Source organism: Zalophus californianus, chromosome 16 (assembly GCF_009762305.2).
Source record: "Zalophus californianus isolate mZalCal1 chromosome 16, mZalCal1.pri.v2, whole genome shotgun sequence".
In the NCBI taxonomy this organism is placed as follows: Eukaryota; Metazoa; Chordata; class Mammalia; order Carnivora; family Otariidae; genus Zalophus; species Zalophus californianus.
In genome coordinates this window covers 30972180-30990709 of record NC_045610.1, presented here as the reverse complement: position 1 = coordinate 30990709, position 18530 = coordinate 30972180, and the positions used below count along the sequence as shown (strand labels likewise).

Genomic DNA, 18530 nt, shown 5'->3' with positions numbered 1-18530 from the left:
TTTGTTGCCTGATAACAATCAGAGCCTAGGAAACTTACAAATAACATTATTCTATCCTTGAATATTTTCTCCCTTGAGGTCAAAGGTTTTGACCGGGGACGCCTGGGTGGGTCAGTTGGTTAAGCGTCTGCCTTGGGCTCAGGTCATGATCCCAGGGTCCTGGAATCGAGTCCCACATCAGGCTCCCTGCTCAGTGGGGAGCCTGCTTCTCCCTCTGCCTGCCGCTCCCTCTGCTTGTGTGTTCTCTCTCTCTCTGACAAATAAATAAAATCCTTTAAAGAATGGTTTTGACCACCCACACTTATACAGTTGTATAAATGCACCAAATCAAGGGGGAAATGAACATCTTTTCAACAATTGCTGCTAGAACAATTGGAAGTCCCCACGAGACAAATGAAAAAAACAAAAAAACAAAAAATCTTCAACCCCTACCTCAATACTGTATACAAAGTTAATTTGAGACAGGTCATAGACCTAAATAGAAAAGCTTTAAACTATAAAAGTTTTAGAGGAAAATATCTCCAAGACTCCAGGTGGTCAAAGGTTTCTTAGTTCACAGAAAGTAATAATCATAAAAAACAAGTTGGTAAATTGAACTTCATCAAAATTAAAAACTTCTGCTCACGGAAAGACAATGTTAAAACAATGGGCAAGCCACAGACTGGAAGAAAATATTCACAACACATATATCTGGCAAGGGAAGTTCTATACCAAATAGGTAAAGAACTCTTAAAATCAATAAAAACAAGACAGACAACCCAATTTTAAAATGGGCCAGAAGCTTGAATAGATACTTTGCAAAGGGAGATACAGAATGACTAATGAGCACACGAAAAAGTGGTTAACATCATTTGTTATCCGGAAAATTCAACTTAAAAGCACAATGAGACATTACTATCCACCCATTTAACACGACTAAAATTTTAAGAAACTGACACCACCAAATGTTGGTGAGAATCCAGAGCAACCAGAACTCTCAGCTGCTGCTGGCAATGCAGGAGAATTCACCTAATACAGAAAACAAAACTGTTCTGCAGTTTCTTATAAAGTCAAACATATCTCTACCCCGTGTTATAGCAATTCCACTCCTATTTGTTTATGCAAGAGAAATGAAAACATGTTCACAAATTGTGTCTGCCAATTTCCTTTCTCCGTATCTTTCCCCATGCCATTCTCTTCTGGAGTTCCTTTTTTCCTATTCCCATCCCTCTGACTTCTGCATGTACAAATATTGTGCATCCTCAGCATCCTGGTCTCAGGGGCCGGTCCTCAATGTGGCCCATGATCCAGAGTTGATCAGAGGAACTGAATTATATGAACCAAATTCCCAAGAGACTGGTTGATCAACCAGGATGCCAGTGTATCCATTTGCAATGAGAAATCTAATTTCAAGCCACAGTGTTAGGCTTTCTCCAGTGGTAAGGAAAAGATCGCTCTGGGAAACCAGATCACTTGAGCTGACAGGGGTTTCATGGGAAAGTGAGGAAGTGCAGAAAACCATGAGCAGGTGGAGCATTTTGGATGTGCCAGGGAATGCTAGTGGACTGTTACCCTTTTGTGCACCTGGAATCTATAATGTTTCTGACCAGTCTGAGAGGATGCTCTCAGCTCTCCTAGTTAGTAAGTTTACAGGTAGGTAGGGGAATGAAGGCAGGGAAATAGCCTCTTCCTCTCTGAAATGAAGGTGGAAGAGTCCTTTCTTTTGTGAAAAACAGTATAGTAGAATTGCGGGATTTGGGAAATTGATGAACGATCTTTAGCTCCATGCCCAGCTCAGACACCTTCTCTGGAATCCCTCTTTTATATAAGTACCTGTGTCACCTTCATCTATGCATTTTTGCTCTTTTAAGACTATATTATAATGTTTGCATATGTCAGGCTGTAACCTATTACATTAGAATTATGTCTTACACATCTTTTTCTCCCCAGTCCCAGCATAGTCCTTGGCATACAGTTGGTACTCAGCAAATGTAGGTGGCATTAGCTAAAAGTCTGATGTTTTCAGAATTTGGCTGAAATTTGAAACATCATCACACTATCTCAGAATGTTACTTTTTAATTATAATTTTAGAGTGAAGAGAACTGTAGAGGTCACTTGATCACAGCCCAGCTCAGAGGGGAAGGTATTTGCTAGAAGTCATCCTGCCTGGTGCCCATTTGTGGCCCTCCAGGTCTCCTGGCTTTTAGGTGCCTTCTCTCTTACACTTCTCTCCTGGGGTGAGTTTCAGGGAAGTAGAATCCATCAAGACTCCACCATATCCCACCTCAGAGACAGCCTTGACGAAGGCCTTCATGTCTCACTGAAAGAACATTTTCTTTAATTTGTGCCTATTCCTTCTTGCAGACCCTTCCCCAGATCATGCTACCCTGATCTTAGCGTGGAGATATGGGGCGAGAGGGGAAGACCCTGCCTGCCCACCTGGAGATCTCCATGCCTGAGGCCAGTGGCCACCCCAGGTGGGGAGAAGGCTCCCGCCACCGCGGGCTCCAACCCTCAGGGCCAGGTGCTTACCCCGCTGTTATGGCAGTGAAGACTGAGACCTTTCTTAAGGAATACTTCACAAAACTATTATAATTACTGTGCAAACCTTGTAACCTGACCAGGGCACTGTCATCTGTACTCTTCTACAGCAAATATTTCTGAAACTCCATTTAGTGTGTGTGTGTGTGTGTGTGTGTGTGTGTGTGTGTGTGTGTGTGTGTGTGTGTCTCCTCTGCCCTTATTCAATCGCAGGCAAATGTGTATCCCTCTGAATGCCCTCCTGACAGCGTGGGAAACCACTGATGGCGCTCCCTCTGTCACTCCCCTCTTCACACTACTTGTGTATCTCATCAGAAATTCTAGCAAGTTGTTATTTTTCAGTATTTTTGGGAATGGGGCAAGAGAGAGTGAGTGCTAAGCTTGGCTGTGGCCAGGAGAAATATTTAGAAGAGCATTTACCTTCTATTCGATCTAAACCAGACATTCTCAAACTTGCTGCTCTTTGGAACCAACCCCTGGGAACTTTAAAAACTAATGATGCCTGGATGTCAGCCCAGAGGTCTGATTTAATTGATCTGGGATGCTGCCTGGGCATCTGGGTTTTTGTTTTTGTTTTTAACTCCCCAGATTATTCCCAGGTTGAAAACTACTGAAAAACATTCCTCATTCCTCTTCCTACTCTGAAAAAGTTGAGCTCTCAGCCCTGGTCGGTGATCCAGGGGATCTAGCACCTGTCTCTACTGCGGGCCAGCTCGGCAGGGTCCTGGAAAATCCGCGCGCGCGACGACGCTAAACACGTGGCGGCGGGGCGGGCGGGGCGGGTGGGGCAGGCGGGCGGTGCCGCGCGTGGCTCCGCCCCTGCACGCCTATCGGCGCGCGGTGCGGGCCCTGACGTCACTCTTGTCAGGGCCGCGGCACATGGGCGGCCGGATGCGCTGAGCCCGGCGCTGCGGGGCCGCGGAGCGCGGGGGAGCAGCGGCCGCCGGCGCGGGGAGGGGGGTGGGGTGGGACGGCGCCCAGCCTCCGGTGCTGGTGCGTGGGGGCCGGGCCGGCGCGGTGCCTTCCGCCCTTCTGCAGCCATCTGCATATTTTTTCTTTCTTTTTCGCAATTTTGAACATTTTGCAGGACGAGGGGTTCGAGGCAGGTGAGAGCATCCTGCACGTCGCCGAGGAGCCCGCGGGCACTTGGCGCGCTCTCCGGGGACCATCTGCACTGGGAACCCGAAAGTTTTTTGTTTTTATTTTCTTATGCAGATGTATTTATAAAGATATAAGTAATTTTTTTCTTGTCCCCACCGCCTTGAAAGCGAGTACTTTTGGCAAAGGACGGAGGAAAAAGCTCAGCAACATTTTGGGGGGCGGTTGGGTTTTTTTTTTTAAGAAAAAAATTTGAGTGCATCGCGATGGAGAAAATGTCCCGACCGCTCCCCTTGAATCCCACCTTTATTCCGCCTCCCTACGGCGTGCTCAGGTCCTTGTTGGAGAACCCGCTGAAGCTCCCCCTTCATCACGAAGACGGTGAGCGCTGCCTTCCTGGCTGCCCTGCTCTGGGAAGGAACGACGCTCCTGGGGTCCCCTTCCTCGGCTGGGCAACCCTGCTGGAGCATCCATCCCCTCCCTCCCTGTCCCCTGGCACCCTATCCCTGCTTTGTTGAAATTTGAAGAGCTTACCCATCACCCCCCCCCCAAAAGAGGTGAGGGGAATCCCCTCACTGAGCAACGTTTAAAATAATGCTGGGACCGACCCAGGCTCTCTGGGTCCCGGTCCTGCGGCGCAGGTGGGAGTCGTAACTTGACAGGTCAGTGTTCCCTAGATTGAGGCTTCCCCGCACGCAGAGCAAAACCGCCTGCTCGAGGGCAGAGCTTCCCGGGCTGGGGAGGAGAAAGCAGAGGGCCTGGTTCTGTTGCGGGGGAGGGGGGTGGTCTCGCAGCGTAGCCTAGGTACTGGGATCGTGCTACTGTTTGTGTGTTAGTTGGCGTCCGGAACTCGCGAGGTGTGAGCGGAGCCTTGTGCTCTCCCTGCCAGGGGTAATTCAGAAAGCGGGGTGGGGGCTGGGGCTGGCGGGGGGAGTGGTCTCTGAGCGGGAAGCTGTGCACGCCTCCAGCTCTGACACTTTTCCAGTGCACTTTTCCTGGTGGGAGGGGAGAGCGGAGTAGGCTCACGTGTAACCGCGCAGGAGCCTCCTCTGGCTTGATCCCTTTCTTGGTAAGTTCCAAACCTCCCCCAGGCAACCTTGGCTGGAGCGGGAGAGGAGGGGTCGGGCGAGGAGGCGCCGAACCGAGCTGGTGCCGCCAGGGTTTTGTCATTTGGGCTGATGCTGTTTCATGCCTTCGATGTCACAGTAGCCAATGCGGACGGTGCGGCTTAGAGTGTAAAAGTCTTGAAAGATCATTTGGCTACAAATAGCTTGGGAGTACTCTCATCTTCTCTCCTAGCAGGGGGACAACCTGTTGCATTGCAAGAGTTGAGGGTTTTGGTTCGCCTTCTGCAAAGTATAGCTTCCCTTTTAACTCTCCTTTAAGGAGTAGCACTTGGGAGGAAGGTGCTGCCTGCAGTCTTTTGCATCTGTGGGTGTTTTAAGTCAAATTCTCAGGAGATGAGACTAGAGGATTAGAATGGATGGCAGCGGAGGCTGTGTTTCTCTGAGGAAGAAACTCAGAAGCCAGATTCCCTAATCCCAGATTCCACCCGCGCCTGAGTACTAGAATGGGCAAAATCCAGAGCAGGTTTTAAAGACGACCTGGGGTGAGCGGTACTTCCAGGTAGGACATAGCTGCATACCTCCATCGAGGGTATGTAATCACCCTTCCCGTAGCTGTGCCTTTGACAGATTGCATACATGTGTAATTTTTGTGAATTGGATCATACTTAAGCCTTTGGGGAAGAGGAGGGAAAAAAATACTTAAAAAAAAAAAAAGAAACCCTCCTTTTGTAAAATACGAGGTGCCCCAACGGCTTTCTAAACAAACATATGTGGGCTCAGGAAGTTCTCAGTTTTTCTCCTCCGCCAGCGTGAGGCATTGGTCAAGTTCCTTCAGGTTTTAGGGCCTCTATGTCTTCATTATAAATGGGGATAATAGCTGTTTGCAGGTTTATTATGAGATTTTTGGAGATAATATATGGAAAGTATCAGGTATATAGTAGGTGCTCAAAGCATGGTTTCAAAGGAGGGTGGAGAGTCCCTGCTTTACCAAAATTAGAATCCCCAGCTCACTGGCTAAGTCTGAATGACCTCATGTTGTTACTGTAATGAATTTCCTGGAAGAGAAATGATGCCTGGTTATTGGCTCTTTTTTTAAAAAATCACAGCAATTGTATGTAACTGCAGGTGTTACTTTCTCGCTGTAGATGTAAATTATTTGTCTCCTCAAATCATGTACTTGAAAACTGCATTCCCTTGTTTATATCGCAGATCAGCCTGTAGCCCTGTCCCAAGGACTAGGGCTTTCTTTCCAAAGTAAATAGGAAGATGTTGAAAAACAGGCAGAGATCCATGTCCTGTCTGAACTTTTAACTCTAGATCCACAAAAGCCAGCAGCCAGAGAAGAACCCTGGTGTTTGTGAGAACATTTTGAACGAGGTGTTTTGTAGCAGAGGCCAGGAGGGGTGATTAAAAAAGCGACACTTTTTTTTTTCTTTTTTAAAGTCCAACTTTCCCCCTTTTCTGCAGCATTTAGTAAAGATAAAGACAAGGAAAAGAAGCTGGATGATGAGAGTAATAGCCCGACGGTCCCCCAGTCTGCGTTCTTGGGGCCCACCTTATGGGACAAAACCCTTCCTTATGACGGAGATACTTTCCAGTTGGAATACATGGACCTGGAGGAGTTTTTGTCGGAAAATGGCATTCCCCCCAGCCCGTCCCAGCATGACCACAGCCCTCACCCTCCTGGGCTGCAGCCAGCTTCCTCTGCGGCCCCCTCCGTCATGGACCTCAGCAGTCGGGCCTCTGCACCCATTCACCCTGGCATCCCGTCCCCGAACTGCATGCAGAGCCCCATCAGACCAGGTAAATTCTGAAAAGGTTCTCCCTTCAGATGGGGAAGAGGGTGAAAGGGAGGGACAGGGTGGGGGGGGGGGGCACAAATATCTTCACAGTCAGGGAGAAGGGCTGGCTCTGAAAGAGGAAGCTTGTATTTCAATCACAGCCCTGATCGTCCCACATCAGTGAGCATCCATATGTCTGGGAGAGTTAGCTAAATGCAGATTCTGTGGACCCACCCCTAGAAATTCTGATTTTTCAGGGTTGGGGTAAGGGCCCAGGAATATGCATTTTGAACCCCGGGGGGTACTGATGCAGCTGATCCAAGGACTGCAGTTTAAGAAACACCAGCTTACAGTGAATGGTTTGGATACTGTAGGCACCCATCTCCTCCTGCCGCTTGCCCCCGTTCCCCAAATACATAGATATAGGATCTTGCTGAAAGATGTGGGTAGACTCTCCAAGGCTGTGTGTGGTTCACCTACATTCATTTTCTCTCACCTGAAGGGAAAAAGAAAATAGGAGTTAGAGGTGTAGGGCTGATCACTTTTTCATCCTTTCCCTGTTGCATTCTCCTTGATTGAGAGATTGAATCTAAAAGCACCTCTCCCTGTTAAGCATGGTTTAGCCTTTTCAGGACCAGAACTCCATTATTCCGATAAACCAAATTGTTCTTCCAGTAACTTTTTTTTTTCATTTTCATCTGTTCATCACACTTATTCCATGTATGTCAAAGCCTGCAAGGTCGGCTGTAAGTGGTGTTGAAATACTACGTAGAAACATCACCCAAAATGTCCAGAACTTCAAAACCCCCTGCTCAGTGCTCAGATATATACACAGGTTGAAGTGGCTCAGCCCTGGCTTTTATGCCGTTAACACTCTGGTGCAAAATGAACAGGAAGAAAGCACATTTCATGTGCACAGGTAACCAGGAACAAAGATTCAGCCAGATAAATTGTCAGGAAGGTCACCGAGCTGAGGGCCTTTGCTGCAGGGAACACAGAAAACAGGACAATGGAGGACTTGTGCTGGAGATCATTCCTGAACTTTGTGTCCTTGCCTCATGAAGAATTTCTTTGACATGCAGAGCAAGATTAAAATGGAAGGAAATGATTCAAAGGAGGAAGAGAACATCCCTGCCTTGAAGTATTAGTACTGGAGTTCAGGTCTTTCTGTGCTGGCCCCCTTCTCCAAAACCTACTTTGAGTGATAACTCAAGGCCACTGGCTGGAATGGAATTAAGTCTTAACCTCTGCCCACCTCAGGAGGCTGCAGAAGCTGGGGAATGTACTCCTTGGTGTGACCCCAAGCCCTTATTCCTTGGAATGGACAGTGCCATGGTTTTGTTTCTTCCCAGGAACAGATAATCAGTGAAATAACCATTGAAACCAGGGAGAAGGGGCTGGAGCCCCAGTGAGAAGGTGCCTCGTATCTCAGTCACTCTGCTCTGCAGAGTGAGACTTAACCACCTTGTAGCTTTAGGAAGTGTTGTAACCTCTCAGAGCTTCAGTTTACCTTTGTATCAAAGGGCATGATTTTTATGGGATTGGGTTAATGTGAACATTATATGTAATATATATATAAAGAGTCCAGTGACTAGCAGTAGATGTTCTGTTAATGAGAGCAGTTGTCATTGTACCTGTGTCAATTTTTATCGTTGATTTCAATCCTGCCTTCTGAAATACCTTCTTAAAATACTTAGGAACAGTATATAACCCTCCCCCCTTCTGGAAAGAAATGTCAAAAGATTTTGGCCAATAGTTACTGGATTGGTGTGTTCCAGCCTTAACACGGATACTCAGTTGACGGGTATTTCTCCGTTCCCTGGCAAATGCAAGATATGTGCCTGGTTAGAAATATGTATTTTTTCCCAAAAGGCATGTAAATATTGAGTCCCAACATCTTTGTTCCTACTGAGAATCAAGAATCAGGGTTTGAGATTTGGAGGCTTCCTTAGAAGCCATTTGTCAGAGCTTGTTAGAATAAGTACTAATCAAAGACTTTCAAAAACTTCGAGTGCCCCAATGTTTATAGCAGTAATGTCCACAATAGCCAAACTGGAAAGAACCCAGATGTCCATTGACAGATGAATGGATAAAGAAGATGTGGTATGTATATACAATGGAATACTACTCAGGCATCAAAAAAATGAGATCTTGCCATTTGTAATGACATGGATGGAACTAGAGGGTGTTAGGCTAAGCGAAATAAGTTAATCAGAGAAAGACAGTTATCATATGATCTCACTCATATGTGGAATTTAAGAAACAACAGAGGATCATAGGGGAGGAGAGGGAAAAATAAAACAAGATGAAATCAGAGGGAGATAAACCATCAGAGACTCTTAATTATAGGAAATAAACTGAGGGTTGCTGGAGGGGAGAGGGTGGGGGGATGGGGTAACTGGGTGATGGGCATTAAGGAGGGCACGTGATGTAATGGGCACTGGGTATTATATAAGACTGATGAATCACTGACCTCTCTACCTCTGAAACTAATAATATATTATATATTAATTAATTGAATTAAAAACATACAAAAATGTAGCAATATTAAATATAATATTTGGGAGGAAAAAAATAAAGCTGCCCAAGAATAAAAAAATAAAAAACAAAACAAAACCAAAAAAACTTGGGGTGCCCCAATCAGATTTGTAATCTGTGACAAAGAACTCCTGAGTTTCAGCAGAAATCATTTTGTTAGGTACTAGGATCAAAGGGGGCACTGGAATCTAGAAATAAGCTCTTCATTTAAATGTCTTTTTTTGGTAATGGAAACATACTTCAAAATAATCTTTGAATTGAAAACTCACTAATCCTAACGAGAAGGGGGCGGGGAAGCTAAAGGTCTTCTTCAAATGCCAAGTACAGAGACAATAACACTCTGCCATGTTGGTCACTACAAAGTTTATAATGCAAAATAAATGTCTAAGGGATGTGGACAGGATGGACAGATGGTATGTCCCAAACAAAGCTGAAAAGGAAGAAGGTTCTTGATCGTTCCATGCAATCCCAGTCATGACCAGAACAGAAATACCATGTTAACCTTGAGGAAAAGAAGTCCCCAGAAGGGAAGAGCACATGTGTAGCCTTGAGCATTCTGGGAACTGTATCATTTCAGTCTAGATCAAGATTTCTCAACCTTGGCACTGTTGAGGTTTCACATAAGTCTTTGCTGTGGGCCACTGTCCTGTGCCTTGTAGGATGTTCAGCAGCATCCCTGGCTCCTAGCCCTTAGAAGCCAGGGTGGGGGGGTGACTTTTGCCCCGCCCCCCGTGACAAGTAAAAATGTCTCCCGTTACTGCCAACTGTCCCTGGGGGGGGGGGGTACAAAATCACCCCTGTTGAGAACTACTGATAGAGACTTTCAATTTGGACAGCAAAATCTGGGCATAACTCAGGATCCTGTCACATGCACATGGATGCTTTTTGTCTCCTGTAATTCTTTCTGGCAAAACTTTTGAGAAGGTCAGGTGACATTGGGTTGCCAAGAAGAAATATCATGCTAATAAGAGCATGGTTATACGCTGTTAGTTGATAAAAGTCTGGCGTCCAGCGGATCGGGAGATAATTGCAAAGCAATTCTATTAAACATTTGTTTTCTGTATTTGCTCAGCATGCATCTTTTGAATTATGCTCAGTAGCCTGGTGTCATTAGTGCCACCTGTCTGGTTGAAAGGAAATTAAGCCATAAGCTGACAACTAATGCATTTCTAGGTCTACCCCAAGTGTGTCTTGGGAACGATAAGGTGAGCGTTCTTACTAATTCTCTTAACCACTTACCATGATGGCCCCCAACCCCCTTTCCTGTTTTATGTCCCCCATCCTTATTCCTCTAGCTGTCTGATCAAAGAATAAGTCAAATATCCGAAGAAATACAGTTTTCCTTGAAGAAGTAACTCAGGGATCCTATGAAACCTCCCATGGCTATGGGGTGATGGCTCAGCTTTCTGGGCTGACGTCTTGATGACGGTGGTTGCTGGATGCTGTAGCCACCTGCACCGTCTTCTCTGGTGTCCAAGGTGCCACATTCCTGGTGGTCTCAGGTCCGCGGAGATAGAGGGAGTCATCCTGACCGCTTCGATGTTTGCCTTTCAGTTGCTATCAGAGATGGTCCCCAGGAGTGCTCTCCTGGAGGTATGCGCTGGGTACTGGAAAAATAAGAATCTGTTTGCCCAGAGAATTGAGCGATTGCTTTAAGGACAGCAGTCCCTTTAGGGAAAGTCATCTGTAGCAGACAAAGGCAGAGTTATTTTTAAATCACATGCTTGTAAAGCCAGATTTGAAATCGTTTCCTCTGGTGGTTTTTCTTTGAATAGCTTGGGGGTGTCCTACCACAGTTAGACCCATATTCAGCTGAGAATTAAGAAGGCTGTCTTTCTAGTTGTGAGCACAGAGACCGGGTCCTGATGAAGGCTGGTTACAGAGTGAAGTGAAAACCCTTCCATTCGGCGGGTGCTGTGTGGGAAGAGGAGGGCATGAGTGGGTGGCAAAGGAAGCGTGGGGAGGTGGGGGAGAACCCATGGTACCTTTGCAAGATGGCATTTGTGTTCTGTTTCTGCTGACCTTCCTTCCTGACACGGTTTTGGCGTGGAAGGAACATGCTGGCTGTGGGATCCGAGTAATGACAGACGGGAGTTCTGTGCTGGTGGGTCTGGGCTTGTGGGAGGTCCTGCGCAGGCAACGGGAAGCTCTTGCGTTTCTCCACATCATAAGGTGAAGCTTCAGTTTCTCCCTCCCCTTAAGGGTTGTGCGGTTCTATATCTTCCCATCCAGCACATTGATATGTCTGCAGGTTGGGAGCATCGTGACTGATAGTTGCTGTGCACTGCGTCTCAAGCAGCTTGGAAGTGTTTTGCATTCATTGGGATCAAGGACATCATGAAGGGGAGAGAGTCAGCTTTCTTCTGGAGGCAGTCAGACGTTTTTCTGTTTCTTGTTAGAGTGATTCTTCCCCACCACACCCTGTAGAGGACAGGCTTGTCCTTTTCTCTTAGCTTTGATCTGTTGTGACATTCCCAGGACAGGAGTTCCTAGTCTTCTGGCAAGAGGGATTTTCAGGTGGGTGTGGAAGGCAGGTCGGCGGTGAAGAGCATAAGCTCTGGACCTGGGGGTTTGGGTTCCTGTCCTGGCCCCACATGGGCCTGCTGGGCAACTTTTTGTCGATTTCCATACCTCTTTAAGCCTCAGGTTACTCTCAATAGCAGGGAGATGATAAATAGTCCCCCTCCCGTGGGGTTTTGGCAGCATTACGTGGGGTGGCACCTGACAGTTTGGCACGGCGTGTGGCACATGGATACTCAGGGTCTGGATCTGCTGTTCTGATGTCAGTGGCATGGGAGCAGGGAAAGAACTAGACTGTATTCCCAACCCCCGTTTTCCATTTAGGGATTTGTTTCATCCAGTCCCTTTCTATCTGCAAAAATAGGACATGCTTTTCTTTTTTTTTTTTTTTCCCCCTCCACATGCCCAATCCTTCTTCTGTGTAGCGTGCTTGACTTTGGTCCTTCATTCTGGGTTAGGACAAGTGACTTCCTAGTGTTAACCCAGCAGCGGTGCTTCTAGGTTAGCAGCTCTTGTTCTGCCAGTGTGGAAAGAGCCACCGGCTTGGTGCCCAGCCCCCCTCCTACTCCCCACCCCCGGCTCTCGTGCGAGCCCTGCAACCCTGGCCGCCTGCCTGTGTGACCGTGTGCTTCAGGCACGTGGCAGTGCCCTGTTGAGCTTGCCCAACTCCGGGTGGTGTGTTGGCTTGCTTCCGTCCCCCACCCCAGCCCTTGCTTCTCTTCCCAGGCGAGCTACAGCAAGTGCCAGCAAGAAATTGTAATCCTGACCCTGGCATGAGAAAGCTGAGCCCTGTAGGGCTGTTCATACGCCAGGGAAACCTGCTCTGCCCAGCCCTGTAGCCAGACCCCAGACTCGGCCCTCTCTCCTGCGCCTGTCCGCCCAGAGGTCCTGTCTTCGCTGCACCACTGTGGCGGGCAGGATTCCTGGAGGCCGGCTCCTGCCAAGGGTCTTGGCAGAGTCTTTCCAGTTGAGCACTGTGCCTACCAGACTAGAAAAATAGCAAGATGAAGACAGAACTAGGTGGAGGAGAAAGAAAGGGGTGGGCAAGGTGGAAAGCGAAAAGCTTTGATAACATCCAAGTGTAGAAAGCCAGAGGATAAGAAGACAGCAGTGATTTATTAGGCTTCTCTGGAACCTCTCCTGCAACCGCACTGATCACTCTTCCCTGGGAGTCATTTTTTATGTCTCAGCAGTGAAAATGGAGGGAAGAGGGAAGTAGCAGGGGAAGTCACAGGATTAAAAAAAAAACACTGGGAAGGAACACGTCAGGGAGGGACAGGGAGGGACAGGGTCTGCATTTGATTCATTAATGGAGATGGTTGAGAATATCTTTCACTTAGTATATATTTGATACTCCTCCAGCAAATGTCTTGACCCAAAAGCCCCTAAACCATTGTTTTGGAATGAACCTAAATTTCCTGAAGACCTAGATGTTTGGTGCACCCCCCCCCACCCCACCCCCGTTCACAGCACCCATCAGAATGGCCTGTCTGAGGCAGCTCTGAATGGACCATAGAGCAATGGCTTAGAGCTTAAGATCCAACAAACCAGCCAACCTGGGTGTGAATCCTGACTCGTGCTTGCTCAGGATCTCGGGCAGGTCATTTACATGATCTGCTTCTGATTTCCCATCTCGAACCTTGGAAATAATCACTGGATCTGCCTCGTGGGATTGGGGAAGGTCCTGTGAGCTGGTGCATATGGAGTACTTGGCACAGTGCCTGGCACACAGTAAGCGCTCAATAACAGTTTGTAACTGCCTGTGAGTCGCATCCTCATTACCATCTCTCTTTCTCCCTGGAGGACCTAGAATTGGTCTCCTGGTGAGTCTGCATACGCTGCCTTTCCTAGCCCATGAAGGCCTCTGGTCAAGGAATTTGAATTTGTCCTCTGCTCCTCTGCCCAGTCTTGCTTGCCCCTCTTAGCTTCTGAGTTTTAAGTAACCTGGGGTAGCTGACTGCAACCTGTAATCATTCCTCCTTGCTCGTGAGATTAAAAACTAAAACAAGCAAAACGCAGTTCAAAGAAATTCCTGATTAGAAGGTTTCTCCCTGACATATGTGCTAGCAAATCAATCAATCGATGTTACCATTGAATTTTTAATAATAGGCATTAGTATTTCTACTTGAAGGCAATATAAGGACCTCAGGGGTAAAGAAGCCGTAAGGCATATCACGGTGCTGGAGGAGGAGAGAGGTCTAGTTTACCTTCCTGCTTATAAGCAAGACTTTGCATAAGCATTCCAGAGTAGTGATTCGTCTCTCCCCCAAATGGTCCTATAATGGATAAATCCTTACTCTTCCTGTACTTTCTTTTCTCATCTATAAGGTAATATCTTTTTTTGGTTTCTGTGAGCTTTCTAAATGTAATGTGCAAGGGTCCAGCATGGCCCCTGGCCCACAGGGGGCCAGCCTTACCACGCATGAGTCAGTTCTGTTACTTTTCTCTTGTCAGTGATGTGAAGGTTAGGGAGCGACAGGGGAAGTTTTAGGAGCAGTGTGGCTTGTCCTCAGAAATAGCATCAGCTTTCACTTTGTGGTGTGCCCTGGGGAGGACAGACAAGGGTACAGCTTGGCTTCTGGTCTCAAAGAGATGGCAATTTAGTAGGGAAGATAGAACTTTGAGGTAAAAAGGTGAGCGACAGGACAGAGTAGCATGTCCTTGGTGCCAAATGATGGGGACAGAGAGGCCTCCAATAAATCTACTGAAAAGAGGAGGTGGAAGAGTGATCAAGAAAGTGAGTAAAATGCTTAAAGATAAATAAGGGAGCAGTGCAGACAATAGGAAACCACCAGACCTCACAGGAAGCAGCCGCTGCCTCGGGGGTAAGAGAGCCTGAGGTGAGTCCTCTTGGAAGCGCTGGCCCCTGTGTTGGGTCTGGGAATGAGAGACGGAGCACCAGAATGGCAGAGTGGGAGAGGCAGGAACGCCCGCCGGGTGTTGAGGGAACGAGGTGTAGATCCAGTTCGGCTGGTGCAGGAAAATCCTATGAAGGAGTCAGGGAGAGGCGTCGGGAGAGGCCGGTGCCAGGCAGGCTAGCAGCTTCATGAATGCCCGGCTGTGGAGCTTGAACTCTATCCAGTAGGCAGTGGGGAGCCACTGAAGGTTTGTGCGGAGGGAAGTAGCATGTGGCCGTTTCCACTTGGGTTCAAGGTTGGATCTGAAACATTTTAGATACTTCACAATAGTTTCCTCTGGCAAACTGGGACTTCCTTATTATTATTATTTTGAAAATAAATACTCTCCCTTGAACATCAAACAGCTTTTGCAAACACAATGTTCTAATGATCTAGAGAAAGTAATTCAAAAACACAGGGTTTAGGTTTCACTTACAAAGCCCATCATTTTGGGCTTTATGATTTTAGTGATTGGGGGAAACACTCTTTGGCAAGGAAATAGTTGGAGGGATTTGAATGGTTCAGAATTTAAAAGTCCAAAAGCAGGCCTGGTCTCACAGGAGTAGAGAAACAGATTTTAATAAACCCAACCCATTAACATTCATCACTTCTAAATGCCTCTATTTTATAAGCTTACTAGGTTTGCAAACAAGTGTATTGAACTGACTTCTGAGTGTGGTTTTGTTGTTGTTCTTTGTGTATATGTGTATGTGAGAAAAAGATAGAAGACCTTAATGCCTCAGTGATACAAATCGTGCTTGATTATAAGGATTACCTGCAGCAGTAATATCCAGCTAAAAATACTTAGCCAAGTTTCTGGCCAGCTTATTAATTTCACTCCTGAGAGACAAAGGAATCATTATAGTTTTGCATTCTTGAGTCCTGACCTTGTATTTGTGGCTTCCTTCTTCCCTGAAACCGGAATTAACTGCGCATCATGCTTAGATATGGTGGATGTGGGGTGTGTGTGTGTGTGTGTGTGTGTGTGTTGCTTCAGGAATGCTGCTAGAGGAAAGGGGCCTTGTGTTGTGGGGACAGGGTCTGGGGAATGGGATGGGGACGCCGAATGGCACGTGCATAAGGTGACTTGCCCGCATTCCCCTGAAGTGTACTCTGGTATCAGGCCAAGATGACAGAAAGCTGGAGGAGTTGCCCTCACCTAAACCAGTTAACTTAAAAATAGCAGTCAATGTGTGCAGTTTCACCTCCAGTTATGTACAGTAGACAATTACGGGAGTGTTGGCAGAATTGAGGGTCTGTTGGGGGAAAACCGTACAGTACTCATTTCTGTGAAATTGGCTTCTGGTGGATACACACTCCATGACTGAAGGTGGAAATTCCTAAAATGTTTGTTTTCTTTCTGACTTTAACAAATATCCTTACTGTCTCAGCTCCCTACCCATCCAGCTCAGGATGGGAATCCAGTCTCACCTTCTGTCCTGAAAAATCACACCATTCCACTGTCACAACGAGGTTCCCGAAACTTTTGTTTTTAGAAGTATAATCTGGGATTTTCTTTTTTCATTAATGATTTTTGGAAGAATGCTTTAGAATTTGGGGTCTTATAATGAGAGATGGCTTGTGGCTAATAAAACCTCTTTCCCTCTCAAATCTTGCCTGGGAGACCATAGATTCCTAAAAACAATGAGCGCCTGCTACAGAAAGATGCTCCAGGGAGCTACAACACTAAATCATCTGTGACAAAATGTTCTCTTAGAAAGTGGGATTGCATAAATGGATCAGCAAAAATAAGTGCTTTGGCAGAAAACTCCTTGAGTGGGGAAGAGCAATGCTTTCTTTTCTAATTAGCTCTGGGTTTAACAGTCTGATTTGATGTCTTTGCTATGGAATCCAGGCCTGGACAGCAGAGCAGAGAAGAAAAGTCTCTTTGCTGCTCTGTAAGTGCTTCTGCTCTTAATGGAAAGAGTTAAGAAGCGAGGCTGTCCATTCATGCACGATAAACGCCTCTCGAATTGAATTGAATGGGAAAAGGGAAGGTTTGTTTGGGGAAGGATGCCACCGGGCCCTGACCAATGGAAATCCGTGCTGTAAAGCAGATGAACAAGATCATCGAGATATGCAGTAATCAGATTATCCACATCAGAGATCTCAATACCCCAAGATAGGAAGAGTACTACTATTTTTTTTAAAGATTACTTACTTACTTATTTATTTTGACAGAGAGAGACACAGAGAGGGAACACAAGCAGGGGGAGTGGGAGAGGGAGAAGCAGGCTTCCCGCCGAGCAGGGAGCCCGATGCGGGGCTCGATCCCAGGACCCTGAGATCATGACCAGAGCTGAAGGCAGACACGAAACAACTGAGCCACCCAGTACTTCTAAAGGAGAGTGGCAAACAGTTAAACTCCGTCCGCCCTGAGGATTAAACAGAACACTCAGTTCACCTTAGAATGGATTCATTATGCTGTGGGCTTCATTAGTTAGTATCACTAAGGAGATTAGGGAGACTTCTACTAGAGAAAAGTTTAAAAATAGGATGGGGATCTCAGATCCAGTCAAAATAATATTGCTTTTAAGAGACCAAAGGCCACTGAAAGATTTAGAGAGGAAAGAGTGATGATCTAGAATGTGTAAAGAGAGAAGTAAAAGCCTTAATAGACTTTCTGAGGATAAATTTATGAAACTGACTTTGTAAGAATTTCATAGATTTTATTTCATTACAGTTGATTTCTTTATATTAAGACACCTTCCCAGGGGAAGTAAGTGTCTTTTTTCCTGGTAGAATCTAGCATATATTTATTTCAAATGACCAGTAACCACCTGAATGATTTTTAAAATAATATCTACATCTGTGTAAAAAAATAAGTTATTTTTTAGCATTGTAAGTGAAATTTACTCAAACAGAACAGGCCATTTAGTAGCATTTAGTTACTAGATTCCTTACAAGTTTGAAGATGAATGAAATTTCACTACTCCTAAAACTAGGTGTGAAGAAGCAATTTGAATTTATTTATATTCTGTTTCTCTTCCTACCCTTCAGCTTTCCTGATAGTCACATCGCATTGATTCAGATTTTGTGATCATTTGACCTTTAATTGATGAAGCTGAAATTTACATCTTCTTTATGAAGAAAGATATCACCAAACAGATTAATGATGCAAATATAATCTTAGGCACATTTACTTATTTGAGTACAAATTTGTCTTTAAAGACCTTACCCGTGTGTGTATATAAATTGATGTTCATAATCACAGTGTGTATCAGTGAGTGGCAGGAGAAGGTCTGTCCTTTGGACATTTGTGGCAGTATAGATTGGCGTTCCCACCAAATTGTTGCAGCTTCTCTCTGTCTGCCTCCCTCCCCCATCTGCTCCACCACACTTACCTTTTATATTCATAAACTTAAATTTTCCTATACAGTAAGTGTATGGAACCAAAAGAGCATTTTTGTTTATTTACCTACCATCTAGGATGTCCTAGACCAATCCCCAAGGATAGTGTTTTTGTTTTTGTTTTTTTTTCTTGAATTCGACTAATGAAATAATCATCTGTTGGAGCAACTTCCTCTCAATCTTCCCCTTCTCTGCATCCAATAACGTGGGGGTTAAACCTCTGGCCTGAACTTAGATCTCGGCTCTGTAATTCTTCTGCCTTTGTTTTTTGCTCTGAATGTGGGGGAGATCATACCTGCTTCAGAGGATTCCTGGAGGAGTAAATGAGGTGGTACCTGCAAAGCACTTGAGCAGTGCTCAGTACAGGAGTGGTAGCTTTCATCACTGGAATCTGTATTCTCCTCTTCCTCTGCCTCCATCATCATCACGTGGACACTTAAGTAGGAGGACGTCTCGTGCTACAGTACTGATGGCCTGGAAACGGCTCTCCCACCTTCTGTTTCCCCCGTTGGTAGGGAAGAAAGAGTAATGAGGAGGCAGAGCAGCTGAGCATCCTGTGTATCAACTTCTGGGGAAAGATCTACTCCACCTGGAAACTCTGGTTGTGGTCCTGTAACAGTGTAACCACTTGCTTTCTTGGGCAGCTCTGCTAGGAGATGTATGCTCCATGGGCCAGGGCTGTGTCTTTCATCTCCGTCCCCCTACCAGCCTCTGACTCTGTGTCTGAAAGAGCGTGGGAGGGGGAACGGAGAAATGG

At 46.1% G+C, this 18530-nt stretch overlaps 1 protein-coding gene across 3 annotated transcripts in view; it reads left to right on the top strand.

The window, feature by feature from the left end:
• The window catches only part of HLF (HLF transcription factor, PAR bZIP family member), an 87094-nt gene that overhangs the window by 29229 nt on the left and 39335 nt on the right, over positions 1-18530 (top strand). For 2 of the 3 annotated variants that reach the window (XM_027624944.2, XM_027624943.2), the window contains exons 1-2: positions 3450-4000; positions 6154-6489. In XM_027624944.2, coding sequence (XP_027480745.1) covers positions 3886-4000; positions 6154-6489 — 451 coding nt within the window. In that variant the 5' untranslated portion in view covers positions 3450-3885. Of the gene's footprint in view, positions 1-3449; positions 4001-6153; positions 6490-18530 lie in introns of those variants that run through there. The other variant, XM_027624945.2, reaches the window with a different exon arrangement.